Below are 16,216 nucleotides of genomic sequence, written 5' to 3'. Positions count from 1 at the left end.
AGATACCCATCCAGGATAAATAATGTTGATACTGCAGTTGATGAAATACTGTGGTTTGCTAAACTGAGTAATAATGAACCTGTGGATCTGAGAACAGACTCAGAGTACGCAGGTCGTGTGCAGTATCGTTGTGATAAGAACGACTGCACTCTGAGAATCACAGACCTGAGAGAGAGAGACTCAGCCGAGTACAAGTTCAGGTTCACAACGAACCATCCAGGAGGGAAATATACTGGTTCAGCTGGAGTCACTTTGAGCGTCACAGGTAACATTTTCATTGGAAGACTCATTTAATTTAAAATGTTAAATATCTTGGAAACACTTCTACAAATGTTTGTGTTTATAATTTATGGCATTTCTGTTCTTTATTCACATATCCAGATCTCCAGGTGCAGGTGATCGGAGCAGCAGCCTGTAAAACCGGTACATGTGGCCTGAAGTGTAACAGCAGTTGTCATCTAGATGATCGTCCCTCCTACGTCTGGTACAAGAATGGACAGATGCTAATGGAACAAACATCTCCTTTTTATTTAGGTTATTTTCATCCTGCAGACAGCTATTCCTGTGCTTTGAAAGGACATGAGATGTTCTCCTCTCCTTCACTGTGTGAGTTTATTCCACAAGCATAATCAGCAGAGTAACAGTGATAAGTGTCAGGTTATGATGTCAACACTGTACAGCTGCATGAATATGATTGGATTGTAAGGTTAAAACATCTCAATATTTTCTCCTTAAGATGCACGTCTGACTCCTTCAGTGTCAGTGAGTCCCTCTGGTGAAATCATTGAGGGCAGTTCAGTGACTCTGACCTGTAGCAGTGATGCTAACCCAGCAGCTAAATACACCTGGTACAAGAAGAATGTAAATCCAGACCTTCAACCTCTCAGTAAAGAACCACAGCTTGTCTTCAGCTTCATCCAGTCCTCTGACTCTGGAGAGTATTACTGTGCAGCTGAGAACCAGCTGGGGAAGAGGACATCTGAATACATCTGTATTGATGTGAAATGTGAGTGAAACTGCTTTAAAAAGCAAAATACAGCTGTTTACACTCTACAGGTTTGCACTTTTGAAACCAAAAATCTGTTTGTGCAACATGAATGTTTTGTTTTGTTTTTGGTTCAATCTGCTAAAGGAGAGTAAACTTAACAGTTCTGTTCACTTCAATTCAGATTTATATACATTTAATTTATTTATAAGAACAGCACACATTAGTCAATATTTCTTGTGATAGCCAGATTGCTAATTTTCAGCTCCAGTCTCATTGGGGAAATGTTCTGAAACCAATGATGTGATGGCTAAAAGTTAGAGGCAGAAAATAAGAAGATGCCACAAAGACAATAGCAACAAAATATGTACTTACAAGACAATTCACAAGTCACGCAGAGCAGCAGGAGACAGCAGATGTAATCATTGCCTTAACTTAATCTGTGTTAATAGATCTTTTACAGATGCTCCAAAGACTCTTCTGTGTCAGTGAGTCCTTCTGTAATAAATAAATTAGCATAACACAAATCATAAACACAAACTCCATTAAAATGTACAGATGGGTAAAAATAAACAACATATTTATCATATAAAAAAAACAGGAAACGTTATTTAACCATTATATATTTATCCGCTGCCTTCAATCGTTACCTTTACCTTTCTCAGATAACACTAATAAAGAATAAATATTACGAAACATAAATATATTAAATATAATTAATTAATAAAATACAAAAAAAAACAACCTTACCATAGATCGCTTAATTTATTACAAAATAACAATTTAATAAATTTCCATTCACCCTTAATTGACCGGCTCATTTATAGTCAAGGCACCGTCTCTACGACCAGTTATCTTCACTTCCTGTTTTGCTAAAAGGCTTCAAAATAAAAGATCCAAAACATTTTTTTAAATACACTGTCAAAATAAAAGCTTACAGGAAGTGGATGAGGGAACAAGAGGAAATCTAAGGTTTTTAAATTATTATTAACAAACCTTTATAAGAGTGATTTACACCCCAAGCTTAATTTTGTACGCATAGAAAGTCAACCTGACGAAAATACTGATTTGTTTTATCTCCGTACATATTACCCTCCAGTTGCCCCAAAGCTTCCCTCTGTGTCAGTGAGTCCCTCTGCTGTGATAGTGGAGGGTAGTTCAGTGAATCTGACCTGTAGCAGTGATGCTAACCCAGCAGCTAAATACACCTGGTACAAGGAGAATGAAGACTCACCAAAAGCATCAGGACAGATCTTCACCATCACTGATGTCAGACCTGAACACAGTGGGAATTATTCCTGTGAAGCCCAGAACAGGAGAGGAAGTCATAACTCCACCTTACATCTGACTGTTGTGAAAGGTAAGTTATGATCATTGATCTTCATACTCTGTAAACAGCACAAGAGCTCAGCACTGATTGAAAATGTTTATCTGCTTTCTGTTGGTCTGAAGGTTTAGGGAAATCAGTATTTATAACGAACATCATGAAAACCATCAAGTTGATTCTGGTGGTCCTGATGCTGATTCCTCTGATTCTCTTGATTCTGTGGATGAGGTAAAACAATAAAGAAAACATTTGTTCTTTTTTTTAATCAGAACACTTTCATAGCTTTAAAACCATGAATTTATTTTAGTTAAATATTTCTTGTTTTTGTTGGATTCAATCCAGGAAGAAGAAAACTCTGAGCTCCATCACTGACCTGAATGAACCTGTAGAGACTATAGAGGTGAGAGAGAGAAACCTTATTGACAGAACTTGCCCTAAAATACAGTTATGATCACTTGGCTCATGAATGCAAGCAAACACTATATGCTACCTTTAGGAAACATTATCCGGAATCACTCAATAAATTTTCATTGTTATGCAGATGATACTCAATTATATCTCTCAATAAAGCCAAATGAAACTAACCAATTAACTAAACTACAAAAATGCATTAAGGACATAAAGGCCTGGATGACCTGCAACTTCCTGTTATTAAACTCAGAAAAAACTGAAGTTATTGTGCTTGGCCCTAAACACCTTAGAAATTTACTATCAAACGATATAATTACTCTGGATGGCATTACTCTGGCCTCCAGCTCCACTGTAAGGAACCTAGGAGTTATCTTTGATCAGGATCTGTCCTTTAATTCCCACATAAAACAAATTTCAAGGACTGCCTTCTTTCATCTGCGTAATATTGCAAAAATTAGACATATCCTGTCTCAAAATGATGCTGAAAAACTAGTCCATGCATTTGTTACTTCTAGGCTGGACTACTGCAATTCATTATTATCAGGCTGTCCTAACAAGTCTCTAAAGACTCTCCAGCTGGTCCAGAATGCAGCTGCCCGTGTTCTGACAAAAACTAGAAAGAGAGATCATATTACTCCCATCTTGGCTTCACTGCATTGGCTTCCCATAAAATTCAGAATAGAATTCAAAATCCTCCTCCTCACCTTCAAAGCTCTTAATGGTCAGGCTCCATCATATCTTAAAGAACTGATAGTACTTTATGTACCTACTAGAAGACTGCGCTCCCAGCATGCAGGTCTACCTGTGGTTCATAGTATCTCTAAAAGTAGAATGGGAGGCAGAGCCTTCAGCTATCAGGCTCCTCTCCTGTGGAACCATCTTCCAGATTTGGTCCGGGGGGCAGACACCCTCTCTACATTTAAGAGTAGGCTAAAAACTTTCCTTTTTGATAAAGCTTATAGTTAGGGCTCTTTGAGCTCTTAACTTATGCTGCCATAGGCTTAGACTGCCGGGGGACCCCCATGATGCACTGGGCCTCTCTCTCCTCCTCCCTCTCTCTCTCTCTATCCATCCATCTATATCCATTAACACTCATGTTCTATTAATGCATCAATAAGCTAAACTTCTTCCCTGGAGTTGTCTTTCTGGTTTCTGGTTTCTGGTTCTGCTTTCTGGTCTTACAGGTAATCTGGGCCTGTAGACGTCCGGATGACGGATTCCAGTCCCGGACCTTCTAGCTTCATTGTTGATTTTCATTGTGCTTCTCTCCTCTATCCTTCCTTTCTCTCCTCTCAACCCCAACCGGTCGAGGCAGATGTTCTCCCACTCTGAGTCTGGTTCTGAGGTTTCTTCCTGTTAAAAGGGAGTTTTTTCTCTCCACTGTTGCTCATGTGGGAATGTTGGGTCTCTTTAAAGTTAAAACCTGAAGAGTTGGTTTAGAACCTGCTCTATGTGTAAAGTGCCTTGAGATGACTTTGTTGTGATTTGGCGCTATACAAATAAAGATTGATTGATTGATTGATTGAACACATTTATATTGTCAACATGAAGCCGCAAAGTTAATTTATATTTAAAATGCAGCTTAAAAACATGTCATGTATTTCACATGAAAATAATTTTAGCAAATAATTCAGTTTTAAACATGGTTTTCTGGATCAAGTCAATTAATCCTCATTTTTTATATTTCTCTCCATCAGTTGGACTCTCGTGTTGAATATGAGAACGACTCAGACTTGCAGGTCATCACTGCAGCACAGACAGAAGACACAGAGGAGCAGGAAGACCTGGAGTAAAATCCAGTCCAGCATCAGAACAAATGTGAGTTTGTTCTGATGCAGTTGAACCAGAGGCTGGACTCACCTGATGGAAACAGAAACCATGTGGACGTTTTCATGTTCAGTTTTCAGCAGCAGCAGCAGGTAGAAGTGAGCAGCACAGACAGTCAGTAACAGCATGTAGCAGAAGCTTTGAGACGAATGTGCTGATGGCAGCTTGAACTGAATCATGTCCACGTGTCAAACATGATTGATTGTTTAGATCAGTTGAATATCAGGTGGTGTGGGTGACTCAACTGATTTATAATTTACTGAGTGTTCTGTCTAAACTAATGCAAGCTTATTTTTAGTTATATTACAGATATTTAGGATTAGAGCTGCAATGCAAACTGTTATTTTAAATGTGTACATACTGTAATTAATCGCTTTTGAGGAATCCTGATTAGCTTCTTGTGCAGTTTATTGTATATTTTCACACATCAAACATAATCTCAGGTCTATCACTTTGCTGAATGTCACATTATCCAGGTGTTGCAGTGGCTGATATACAATAAACAGCCAGCTTCCACGACATCTCTGTAGTTGGAAACATGATTTCAGTTCCCTCTCACTGCTGCAGAGGGCGACAGTGAGCAGAACATTTCAGCTTTAAATAGTTTTTATGTTTATTTTTCAATATCTGAATGTATTTACCAGATATGAAGACAAATAAAATTTAATATTTTTTTTAAATCGTTTTCTTTGTGCTGATTTAACTCTCATTTTCCCGCTATTTTAGCATTAAACTTGTCACAGTGTAATAGTTTATTATGATTTGGGATGTTGCTAAAATGAAGATGCACAGACACAGTTTGTATTTGTTTGTTTATATTTGTCCATATTTGTTAGTGACAGCTGTAGATCACTGACTGAATCATTTTCATACTGAGAGTTTGTTCAACTACTGTACAACAAGGTCACCAATGTGAACAATCAATGCTTCTGAAACTGAGCCTGTGATTGTAATGATTCATTAATATAATGCCAAGTGTAATCAGATTAAGAAGCAACTTAGCCATAAACAGTAAAAACTACTGAGTAAATTTAAATGTGTTTAAACAATCAGTGATGATGGTAAAATGTTGTCTCAGGGTTGTGATTCAGTATCTCTGATGTTTCACTGCCCTCTAGTGGTGAAGCTTAAGTGTTGCAGATTCAGGCTTCATCACTGAGGTCTCCCTCCACTGTCTGCTTTAAAGGCTCAGTTCAAGAAAAAACATGCAGATAATTTTTAATTCATTTTACTTTCATATTGGGAGATTTGGGTGTTTCTTTTTTCAATGTCATTTTTAATATGTTTTCACTATTTAAATAGACGACATCTCTTTAAACAATCTATCTGCAAGAACCAAGAAATACTTTTTATCTATGCCCTCAAAATGAATCCCCTTTTCTTTGTTCATTCAATCTGTATCATGGTTCACAGGTCAAACAGATGAACTGTAGAGAGCATCGGTGCATCTTTACACAGCAGAAGAACTGATTTCTGATGTGCTCTGTGTTACAGTCAGAGTGATTGTGAATGAGTGAGTTTACAACTGTGATGTAAAACATTTGGTGATCTGATTTACACATAGATCTCTGTATCATTTCTCTGATGTATTTTAATTTGTATTTGTTTCTTAATACATACAATAAACACTGTGCTCAGTATGTGGATTCTTTCTTCCCATACTGATGCACTACATCTCTTTGAACTCATGGTGGTGTATTCAGTGTCTCAACATGCACCAGAAGTGTGAGGAGATGCATCAAATCAAATGTCAGACATATGTCACGGGTTTTCTTTAGACACTGAACTGTCCACACACTTAAAAAGAGTGAGATGAAAAAAGTGTCTCATTATTTCTCTTTTCTCTTTAAATTGCTAAAAGGCCCGAAAACTCATCTTTTATCTCTAACATAGATCATGTCACATCCGCCTATACTGTCACGTTGGCTCCTCATGCATATTCATAATTATAAGAAAGAGGAAGGAAATGTACTCATTTAATTTAAGCCTGATATCTGACTTCTGCTCACAGACCACAGAGGACGAGCAACTCAACAGACAACGTCCTTCTCTGCTGTGAGTAGAACAGTTTACTGATCTAACTATTACATGTTGTGAACATTATTTGATATGCTTTAATGTCTTCTGTCTTTCTGTGTCAGGTACTGTATGATGATGTGTGATGCAGTATGATGAATAACATTTACAACATAAAACATTCACTTCTAAGAAAAGAGGAAGATGATTTTTAAAATGTCTTATTATTTCTCTTCTCTCTTTAAATTGCTAAAAGGCCCCAACACTCATCTGTTATCTCTAACATAGATCATGTCATGTACGCCTATACTGTCTATGGCTCCTCATGCATATTCATAGTAATAAGAAAGAGGAAGGAAATGTAATCATTTATTTTAAACCTGATATCTGACTTCTGCCCACAGATCACAGACGACGAGCAACTCAACAGACAACGTCCTTCTCTGCTGTGAGTAGAACAGTTTACTGATCTAACTATTACATGTTGTGAACATTATTTGATGTATTTTAATGCCTTCTGTCTTTCTGTGTCAGGTACTGTATATCTGCATTTACATTGTAGGACATTTAGGTTTGATGTGTGATGATGTGTGATGCAGTATGATGAATAACTTTCAAATCTTAGAGCATCAAACATTCACTTCTGTTTATTCCTGTGTAAGCTATCGCTGTTGAATGAAGTCAAAATAACACTGGGGGTACAGCAATGCACTGAGAATTTCATCTCATGCTGATGTTTAAACTCTGTTTGTTCATTTCTGCACTCTGTACTGTAGAGCTGGACAACTGTTTTAGCTTTTACAGCTATAACAGTTGCCCCTCCCTGTGAGGACTTATTGACACCTCTTCTATTTTAGCAGCTTTTCACAGTTTCTCACACTTCATGTTCTGCATTTCTTTCTGGTTTTCACACTTAGCTGAGCAGCCACTTGACCACAGCACTAAGACTGCTCTTGTTAACGACTTCAGGTCAGTGGCAGTATTTCTGTGTTAGTATTACTGGATCTCAGTGCTGCATCTGACACGGTTGACCACAACATATTAAACTGGGTGGGACTTTCTGGCACATTAGGCTCTTATCTAAAGGACAGAGGGCATTTTGTGGCAATATGTAATAACTAGGACACATATGTTCTCTTATATACAAACTCTCTCTCTCTCTCTCTCTCTCTCTCTCTCTCTCTCTCTCTCTCTCTCTCTCTCTCTCTCTCTCTCTCTCTCTCTCTCTCTCTCTCTCTCTCTCTCTCTCTCTCTCTCTCTCTCACACACACACACACACACACTGGATTATCAGAGCTTTTATTGAACAACTTGAAAACGCTTGTACTTCTTCCACTAGATGTCAGTAGTGAGTTATATTTTAGTGACAACAGACCATTTCTCCTCTCCTTGCTGTGTTTACAGTATGTCTTTCAGTTTTATTATCTGTTGTCAGTACTCTAACATTCATCTCATGATTTATTTCTGCTGCCTTACTGTAACACCCCAATTGTCTATTTCTCTGCTTTCTTTATACAAATCATTACATTTAGTTTTTGTTCTATATCTCAAATTCACTTTCATGTTATTACATTTCTCCTTGTTCCTTGTTACCTGAATAAAATTATTTAAAAAGTCATTATACACAAAGGACAAATCTTTTTTCCTATCTCTTGCTGTTTGAGTGGATGAGTCAGTGTTTTTAGTAAGACTCTTTTACATAGATAAATTAGTATTTGTTGTTTGCAGTCGTATATTTTGTATATTTATTTATTTTGTGCCCACACATAACATCAGGATGACACTGAAAGCTTTGTATTATTAAAAGAACTTCATAGTTTGCAATCAACACATCATTACTTCTTGAGTTTCATCTACTGGCAAAAGATTCATTTTTGCATGTTAATAATGTAAAGAGGAAGAACATTAAGTTTATTTTTAACAGCTTGACTTCTGTCTTCTGCCTGCAGACCACAGAGAGACGTGATCTTATGAGGACAACGTCCTTCTACATTGAAGTCTTGTCTTTTTTCTTCTTTGACAAACATGTTTTATTGTCTCTGAAGTCAGAGAGATGAGAGGAACAGCTATGGGTTCAACAGCAGCAGCGAGTGGATTTGTTGTCTTCCTTCTCTCTGTGTCAGGTACTGTATATCTACATTTACACTACAGGTACATTGTAGTTTGTTCAGAGCAAACTGAAGACTGAAGAGAGTTTCAGAGAGAAAAAAGGATTGATTCTCAGGTTGCCATGTTTATATTTGACCTGTAAAGTGATACATAGTCTCTCCTTAAAACTCTGCAGCCAAGAGGTATGGGTTTGATTTCATAATGGTATCGTTTATTTATTTATTTTTGGTTGACCAATACCCTAACCATAACCTAACTTTCTCACATGTGTGTACACACAAATGTGTTTTGATTGAGAAATGAATGTATAATTGGTTCAAAACAGGACTTGTATCACGTGGGTTGTTTCTACACTTAAGTGTGATTGAGTTTCACTTCTTGTTAATCCAAACAGTCAACTGTGTCTTGACGCTCTTTTACTGTGAATTATATTCAGCTTCCAAACACTACTGAGAGACAAAGCAATATTCAATCATAAATCTATCTATAAACTATCTCAAAAACTCACTTGCTTTCTCCTTTGAAACTTTCAAGGAGGAAATAGTCTCACCATGGTTTCAGATCTCATAGTTGTCGAGGAGAAATGAATGAGACTCCATTGAGATCTCTTCTCTGACTTTCTTTTCCTCTGGGTGGTGCTGTTGTTTTTCTTTCCACCAGGAAGTTACTGCCATCCTCCTCCCTCAGCTGATGACTGCAACTATACTTTAGTTGCCCTTTTGTTTTTTCTTTCGTCTGGCTGGTTCAATTGTTGCCCCTTTTCCCCTAGACCTTTTCTGGGGTTGTAATAAAGCTAAATATTTGTATACTTGTTTCCTAGTTTCCTTTGCAGGAAATTTAAACACCTCCACAAACATAAGTAAATACGTTTTTCCCTGGATATTGTTATAAATCTGATTGTGGTGTCTGATGTGCTCTGTGTTACAGTGGTACAGGGTCAGAATGGCTGGGGAGTGACTTACACTTCTACTAAGATCTGTGCCTTAAAGGGATCAACAGTGGACATACACTGCACCTACAGATACCCATCCAGGATAAATAATGTTGATACTGCAGTTAATGAAACATTGTGGTTTACTAAATTGAGTAATAATGAACCTGTGGATCTGAGAACAGACTCAGAGTACGCAGGTCGTGTGCAGTATCACTGTGATAAGAACGACTGCACTCTGAGAATCACAGACCTGAGAGAGAGAGACTCAGCTGAGTACAAGTTCATGTTCACAACAAACCAACCAGGAGGGAAATATACTGGTTCACCTGGAGTCACTTTGACTGTCACAGGTAACATTTTCACTGATGTATGGTTGATTTCTATAAATTGTCACTGTGAATGTTTGTGTGTGTATAAATGTAAATTATATTTTTGTTCTTTCTTCATACAGATTTCCAGGTGCAGGTGATCCAATCAACACACTACTCACATTATACCCAGGCAGAGCTGAAGTGTCACAGCAGCTGTCATCTATCTGATCATTCTTCCTTCATCTGGTACAAAAATGGACAGGAGATTTATACAGGAAAATCATCTTCTTATTCATCCAATGTCAACCATGCAGACAGCTATTCCTGTGCTGTTACAGGATATGAGGATTTCCCCTCTCTTCCAGTTTGTGAGTTTTCTTCAGTCTTCCACTAACATAACAGCATCTTGTGAAGTCTTTTATCTAAAGTACTGTACAATGTCTTCATGTATTTCTAGTATGAGTGACCCCACTGCCTCACTTGTTATTGCCACCATGTTATTCTCATTGAGATCTACTGTTGTCAGTATCAATACAATACATCCTGCTCTGTGTTACTGCAGAAGAAATAGTTTTAACAGTTTAGAAATTAACCTGCCAATCAGAGAAAACGTCTAGTTTTAACAACTATATTAACCCACCTCTACCATTAATAGTCTATCAGAGCCATCAGTCCAGTCTTTAAAATATATCTCACACTTATGTATGCCCTGACTTTATGTAGTTCTACTCCTAGTCCACAATTTGGTCCTCTCTTCAAAGTCAACAAATTTCTTTTAAGTGATTAGACACACACTCATGCATATACACGCACACACAGACACAGACAGAGACACACACACACACACACACACACACATATATATATATTTTAAACTCATGTACAAGGTAACAGGAAATGTAGATTATGATGTGTTGAAAATATGAAATATAAACTGTTTAAATATGTTTCACTGTAAACACTTAACTTCATCAGGGGATTAAATGTTAGATGTGATGTTTTCTTCTACAGATGCACCAACATCCTCCTCTGTGTCAGTGAGTACCTCTGGTGAAATCACTGAGGGCAGTTCAGTGACTCTGACCTGTAGCAGTGATGCCAACCCAGCAGCTAAATACACCTGGTACAAGAAGAATGTAAATCCAGACCTTCAACCTCTCAGTAAAGAACCACAGCTTGTCTTCAGCTCCATCCAGTCCTCTGACTCTGGAGAGTATTACTGTACAGCTGAGAACCAGCTGGGGAAGAGGACATCTGAATACACCTCTGTAAATATGAAATGTGAGTGAAACACTGTCTAAGTTAAAAAAGTATAGTTATCGAATAGCTGATAACTTTTTTCAGGCTTCATTAACCAGTGAAACGTTTTGCTGATCAGGCTCTCTTAGTCCTGCTTCACGTTTTCAGTCATATAGTCAGTAAGATTATAAGCATGTTTGTTATAATATCTTGTTCCCAACTTCAGCTGCAAATTTAGAGATGAACTGAAATTTAAACATAACGTTTGTGTAAAGAAACATAAATCATCATGATACTACAGCTATTGGATCATTTTAGTTTTTGAAATAATACAAATTTAGGATATATTTCTGCGATCAGTGTCTAAACTTTGAGCCTTTGAGTGAACGTTTCCCACAGCATTGTTTTCACTTCCATGTTGTGTCATTAATTTGAATATATAATATATGAACATTAATACATTCATTCAAAACCTCCAGATTTAATGATAAAAATCAAACATATAATAATAAATATTCCAACGTCCCAACATAAAATGATAGAATATGATAAAGTCCTGATGAAGCACTACACAGCTCAGTTATGTTTAGATTGATGCATGATAAGTAACTTCTGTGACACGTTACAGTAGATAATTGTATGTTGAAACAGGTCCAGATTATCTTGCCACTAAAAGCATGTTAGCACTATGATATGCATTATGTCTTAGTGTCTGACTAACTCATTATGAACAGATGTTATAAATCTGATTGTGGTTTCTGATGTGCTCTGTGTTACAGCAGCAAATGGTCAGAATGACTGGGGAGTGACTTACACTTCTACTCACATCTGTGCCTTAAAAGGATCAACAGTGGACATACACTGCACCTACAGATACCCATCCAGGATAAATAATGTTGATACTGCAGTTAATGAAACATTGTGGTTTACTAAACTGAGTAATAATGAACCTGTGGATCTGAGAACAGACTCAGAGTACGCAGGTCGTGTGCAGTATCACTGTGATAAGAACGACTGCACTCTGAGAATCACAGACCTGAGAGAGAGAGACTCAGCTGAGTACAAGTTCAGGTTCACAACAAACCAACCAGGAGGGAAATATACTGGTTCAGCTGGAGTCACTTTGACTGTCACAAGTAATGTTTTCATTGGAAGACTCATTTAATTTAAAATGTTAAATATCTTGGAAAAACGACTATGAATGTTTGTGTTTATAATTCATGGCATTTCTGTTATTTTTTCACATATCCAGATCTCCAGGTGCAGGTGATCGGAGCAACAGCCTGTAAAACCCGTACATGTGGGCTGAAGTGTAACAGCAGTTGTCATCTAGATGATCGTCCCTCCTACGTCTGGTACAAGAATGGACAGATGATAATGGAACAAACATCTCCTTTTTATTTAGGTTATTTTCATCCTGCAGACAGCTATTCCTGTGCTTTGAAAGGACATGAGATGTTCTCCTCTCCTTCACTGTGTGAGTTTATTCCACAAGCATGAGCATAATCAGCAGAGTAACAGTGATCAGTGTCAGGTTATGATGTCAACACTGTACAGCTGCATGAATATGATTGGATCGTACAATTAAAACAATATTTTCTCCTTCAGATGCACGTCTGACTCCCTCTGTGTCAGTGAGTCCCTCTGGTGAAATCATTGAGAGCAGTTCAGTGACTCTGACCTGTAGCAGTGATACTAACCCAGCAGCTAAATACACCTGGTACAAGAAGAATGGAAATCCAGACCTTCAACCTCTCAGTAAAGAACCACAGTTTGTCTTCAGCTCCATCCAGTCCTCTGGCACTGGAGAGTATTACTGTACAGCTGAGAACCAGCTGGGGAAGAGGACATCTGAATACATCTTTATTGATGTGAAATGTGAGTGAAACGGCTTTTTCTAAAAGCAATTGAACATTTATGAGCACCAGGTCAGCCACAGAAAAGTTACAAGATTAACTGAAGAGAAGAGCAGAAGAGTTTTTTGTTTGTTTGTTTTTTTAAATATAGAGAATAAAAACATACAGTATTTATTCAGCTTGTACTATTGTTAGCAGATATAGCAGAAGTCTAAGAGGTTCTCACTTCTAACCTTTTATACAAAGCTTGTAATAATCAGTCAATTAATCTCCTCCAGATGGTCCAAAACGTCCCTCTGTGTCAGTGAGTCCCTCTGCTGAGATAGTGGAGGGCAGTTCAGTGACTCTGACCTGTAGCAGTGATGCTAACCCAGCAGCTAATTACACCTGGTACAAGGAGAATGAAGACTCACCAAAAGCATCAGGACAGATCTTCACCATCACTGATGTCAGACCTGAACACAGTGGGAATTATTCCTGTGAAGCCCAGAACAGAAGAGGGCGTCATAACTCCACTTTACATCTGATTGTTGTAAAAGGTAAGTTTTTACATTCAGCTACACACACACTGAACTCAGACTCATTACACAACATGTGATGTGATGCAGGGGGGATTTCATTAACCTAAATATGTACCAAACCCATGTTGTAAAACTCCACAGTATCCAGAGTGAAGAATAAATCAGAGAAAGTTGATATCAAGATCCAGAAACAAACCTGCTGCTGCATTATAAAGTGCAGCCTTTGTTCCCTCCTGAGTTATGCCTGTATTGTTGGGTCAGGTTAAGCATATGCCAAAATACTTATGATACTTATACAGTGAAACATGTTTATGTGATTCAGTGCTGACTGGAGGAATCAGCTCAGTTCAAATCACCGTAAAGAGAGATCTGAGCAAGAGAAAACGCTGAATGTACTTATCATTTTCTTATCCACAAGTTATATTTCAAAGGAGTATTTGACCTCTGATTAAGCTTAAGTGATTCAAACTTTTCTGTATTATATTATGTTATATTATATGTTTTTTTATTATTATTATTTATATTTAACTAGTGGAGAGAGAAGTGCTCATGAATACAAGCAGCCAAGGGGATATGTCTTCACTCTGCACTGCTTCACTCTATGAGCTCAAGAGTCTAAATATTGAGCTGCTGCATTTTCTCATTTAGTGGAGGAAGTTGAGAAGTGACTAATTAGTATTCAGACACATCAGATTAAGAGAAGGTTTGAGACAAACTCTGGACGCTCTGGTGGAGTTAAATCTCCAGCTGGTGTTGGAGAAGTTGGAGTTTCTGCTGAAAGACTGTTTGTCAATGTAAGTTGTGTCTTTATGGGGAGTTATAATTTTTGTCTCAGAAGAAAAAGGCAGGAACTTGTGAGAATTATTTTAACAACAGCACCCTCTATTGGGCCAAATTACATTAATGGTTAATCACTCAGCAATCAATCAATCTTTATTTGTATAGCGCCAAATCACAACAGAGTTATCTCAAGGCACTTTACACATAGAGCAGGTTCTAAACCGAACTCTTCAGGTTTTAACTTTAAAGAGACCCAACATTCCCACATGAGCAACAGTGGCAAGAAAAAACTCCCTTTTAACAGGAAGAACCCTCAGAGAGAGAGAGAGAGAGAGAGAGAGAGAGAGAGAGAGAGAGAGAGAGAGAGAGAGAGAGAGAGAGAAAAGCAGTGAAATAAAAGAGTGAAAATTAATTCTACTTCCCCAGCAGAATTAGCTAGGAACGTGTTGAGTTAAATGGGGCACCATCCCAGCTGACACCTGACGTTAATGCGGCATTCAAACAACATTGTACTCCAACGTTGGATTACCATTGGATTATGATATGGTTTTGAAAATTGGGTTTACGTTAAAACCTAAATAGGTAAACGTAAACAGGTGAGGTTGACTACACTTGGATATTGGTTGCTTGCCAACACAACTTAAAACCAACTAAGTAACAACGTCAGCTTGACGGCGATATTTTAATGTGAAACTGACGTCAGGTTTAGACGTTGTCTCAACGTTGGCTTTTAGTTGTCTAAGGACCAACGTTAATACAATGTCCTGTGTCAGCTGGGATATCAGGCTTCACAGTAGCACTAAATGGATAACTCTATAAGTCTGATTTTATTTTTTCTGTGTCAGTTTAAACAGTTTCAGTCAGGCTACATACATCAGGCCTACAGGCTGCCAGATAGTCCTGGAGCCTGTAAGTTCAACATGTCTAGGATATGTTTTAAGACAAGTTAAGAGAGGATTCAAGTATCACAAGTAACCTTATAATAAATACTATAAAATAAAAATGTACAATAAAACATATAAAATATGTTTTAAACTGAAAATAACTGTTATTGTTTACAATGAACAATGGAATATACATTTACATATAATGACAAAAAACATTGGATATAAACAAACTGTACCACCCTGATTAACTGTGAGTGTTTTCTTATAGTTTCTTATTCCCCAGGAACAAGAAAACCAATCACTGCTGGAATAACAATCACTGCTGGAATAACAGCTGCTGTTCTCCTGCTTATCATAATCCTCTCTGTCTTCCTATGGATAAGGTAAGCAGTTCTGTTTCATTGAATCATTGTTCAAAATTCAGTCATTTGTGTTTTTAATTAATTCTCCTCACCAGGAAGAAGAGAGCCTCCTATCAATCGTCTGAGGCTGAGGAGAGACCATGCGACAGAGAGAGGGTGAGGAGGAAGAGTTATACTATTCTATCCTGGTTTCACACTTCCACACTCACTATCTTAAAGTGACACTAGAAAACTCATCTGACTGTGAAGCTCGTCGTGTTGTTTCTTAACAATCATTCTTCACAGAAACCAACACCTTCCTCATTTCTATCACCCTCCAGACACAGCCGGAGCAAGATAACATTCCGTATGCCAGCGTGCAGTTCTCCAACAATCAAGCAGATTCTCTCTACTCCAACACCAGATCAGCTCAGCTCCACAGACACATGGAGGAACAAGAAGTTACCGGGGATGCTGCAGTCAACTTTAACAGGGCCGGTAATGCCCCGAGGTGAGTAGCTCTTCACACAGGAACACAGCAGCAACAGTCTTATTTTAGTTTTTTATTTGTAACATTTGCTGTTACATTTTTATTATTCAGATTCACCTGATTCATTTTTTAATTTCCCTCTCAGAACCAGAGGTCATGAAACTGGGGAAGATCCAGCTGCA

At 37.8% G+C, this 16,216-nt stretch overlaps 1 protein-coding gene across 1 annotated transcript; it reads left to right on the top strand.

Annotated features, from left to right (window-relative positions):
- Positions 1–514: 514 nt before the first annotated feature.
- Positions 515–15,725, top strand: LOC128365049 (B-cell receptor CD22-like). The gene is made up of 8 exons (XM_053325670.1): positions 515–606; positions 737–1,006; positions 2,085–2,206; positions 4,421–4,512; positions 6,971–7,014; positions 10,932–11,201; positions 13,294–13,554; positions 15,661–15,725. Exons 1-8 carry the CDS (start codon positions 585–587, stop codon positions 15,723–15,725), a joined length of 1,146 nt encoding a protein of 381 aa, XP_053181645.1. The 5' UTR covers positions 515–584.
- The last annotated feature ends 491 nt before the right edge of the window (positions 15,726–16,216 follow it).

Source organism: Scomber japonicus, chromosome 2, assembly GCF_027409825.1.
Source record: "Scomber japonicus isolate fScoJap1 chromosome 2, fScoJap1.pri, whole genome shotgun sequence".
Classification (NCBI taxonomy): Eukaryota; Metazoa; Chordata; class Actinopteri; order Scombriformes; family Scombridae; genus Scomber; species Scomber japonicus.
The sequence above is the reverse complement of the archived record's forward strand: the minus strand, read 5'-3'. Positions and strand labels throughout refer to the sequence as shown.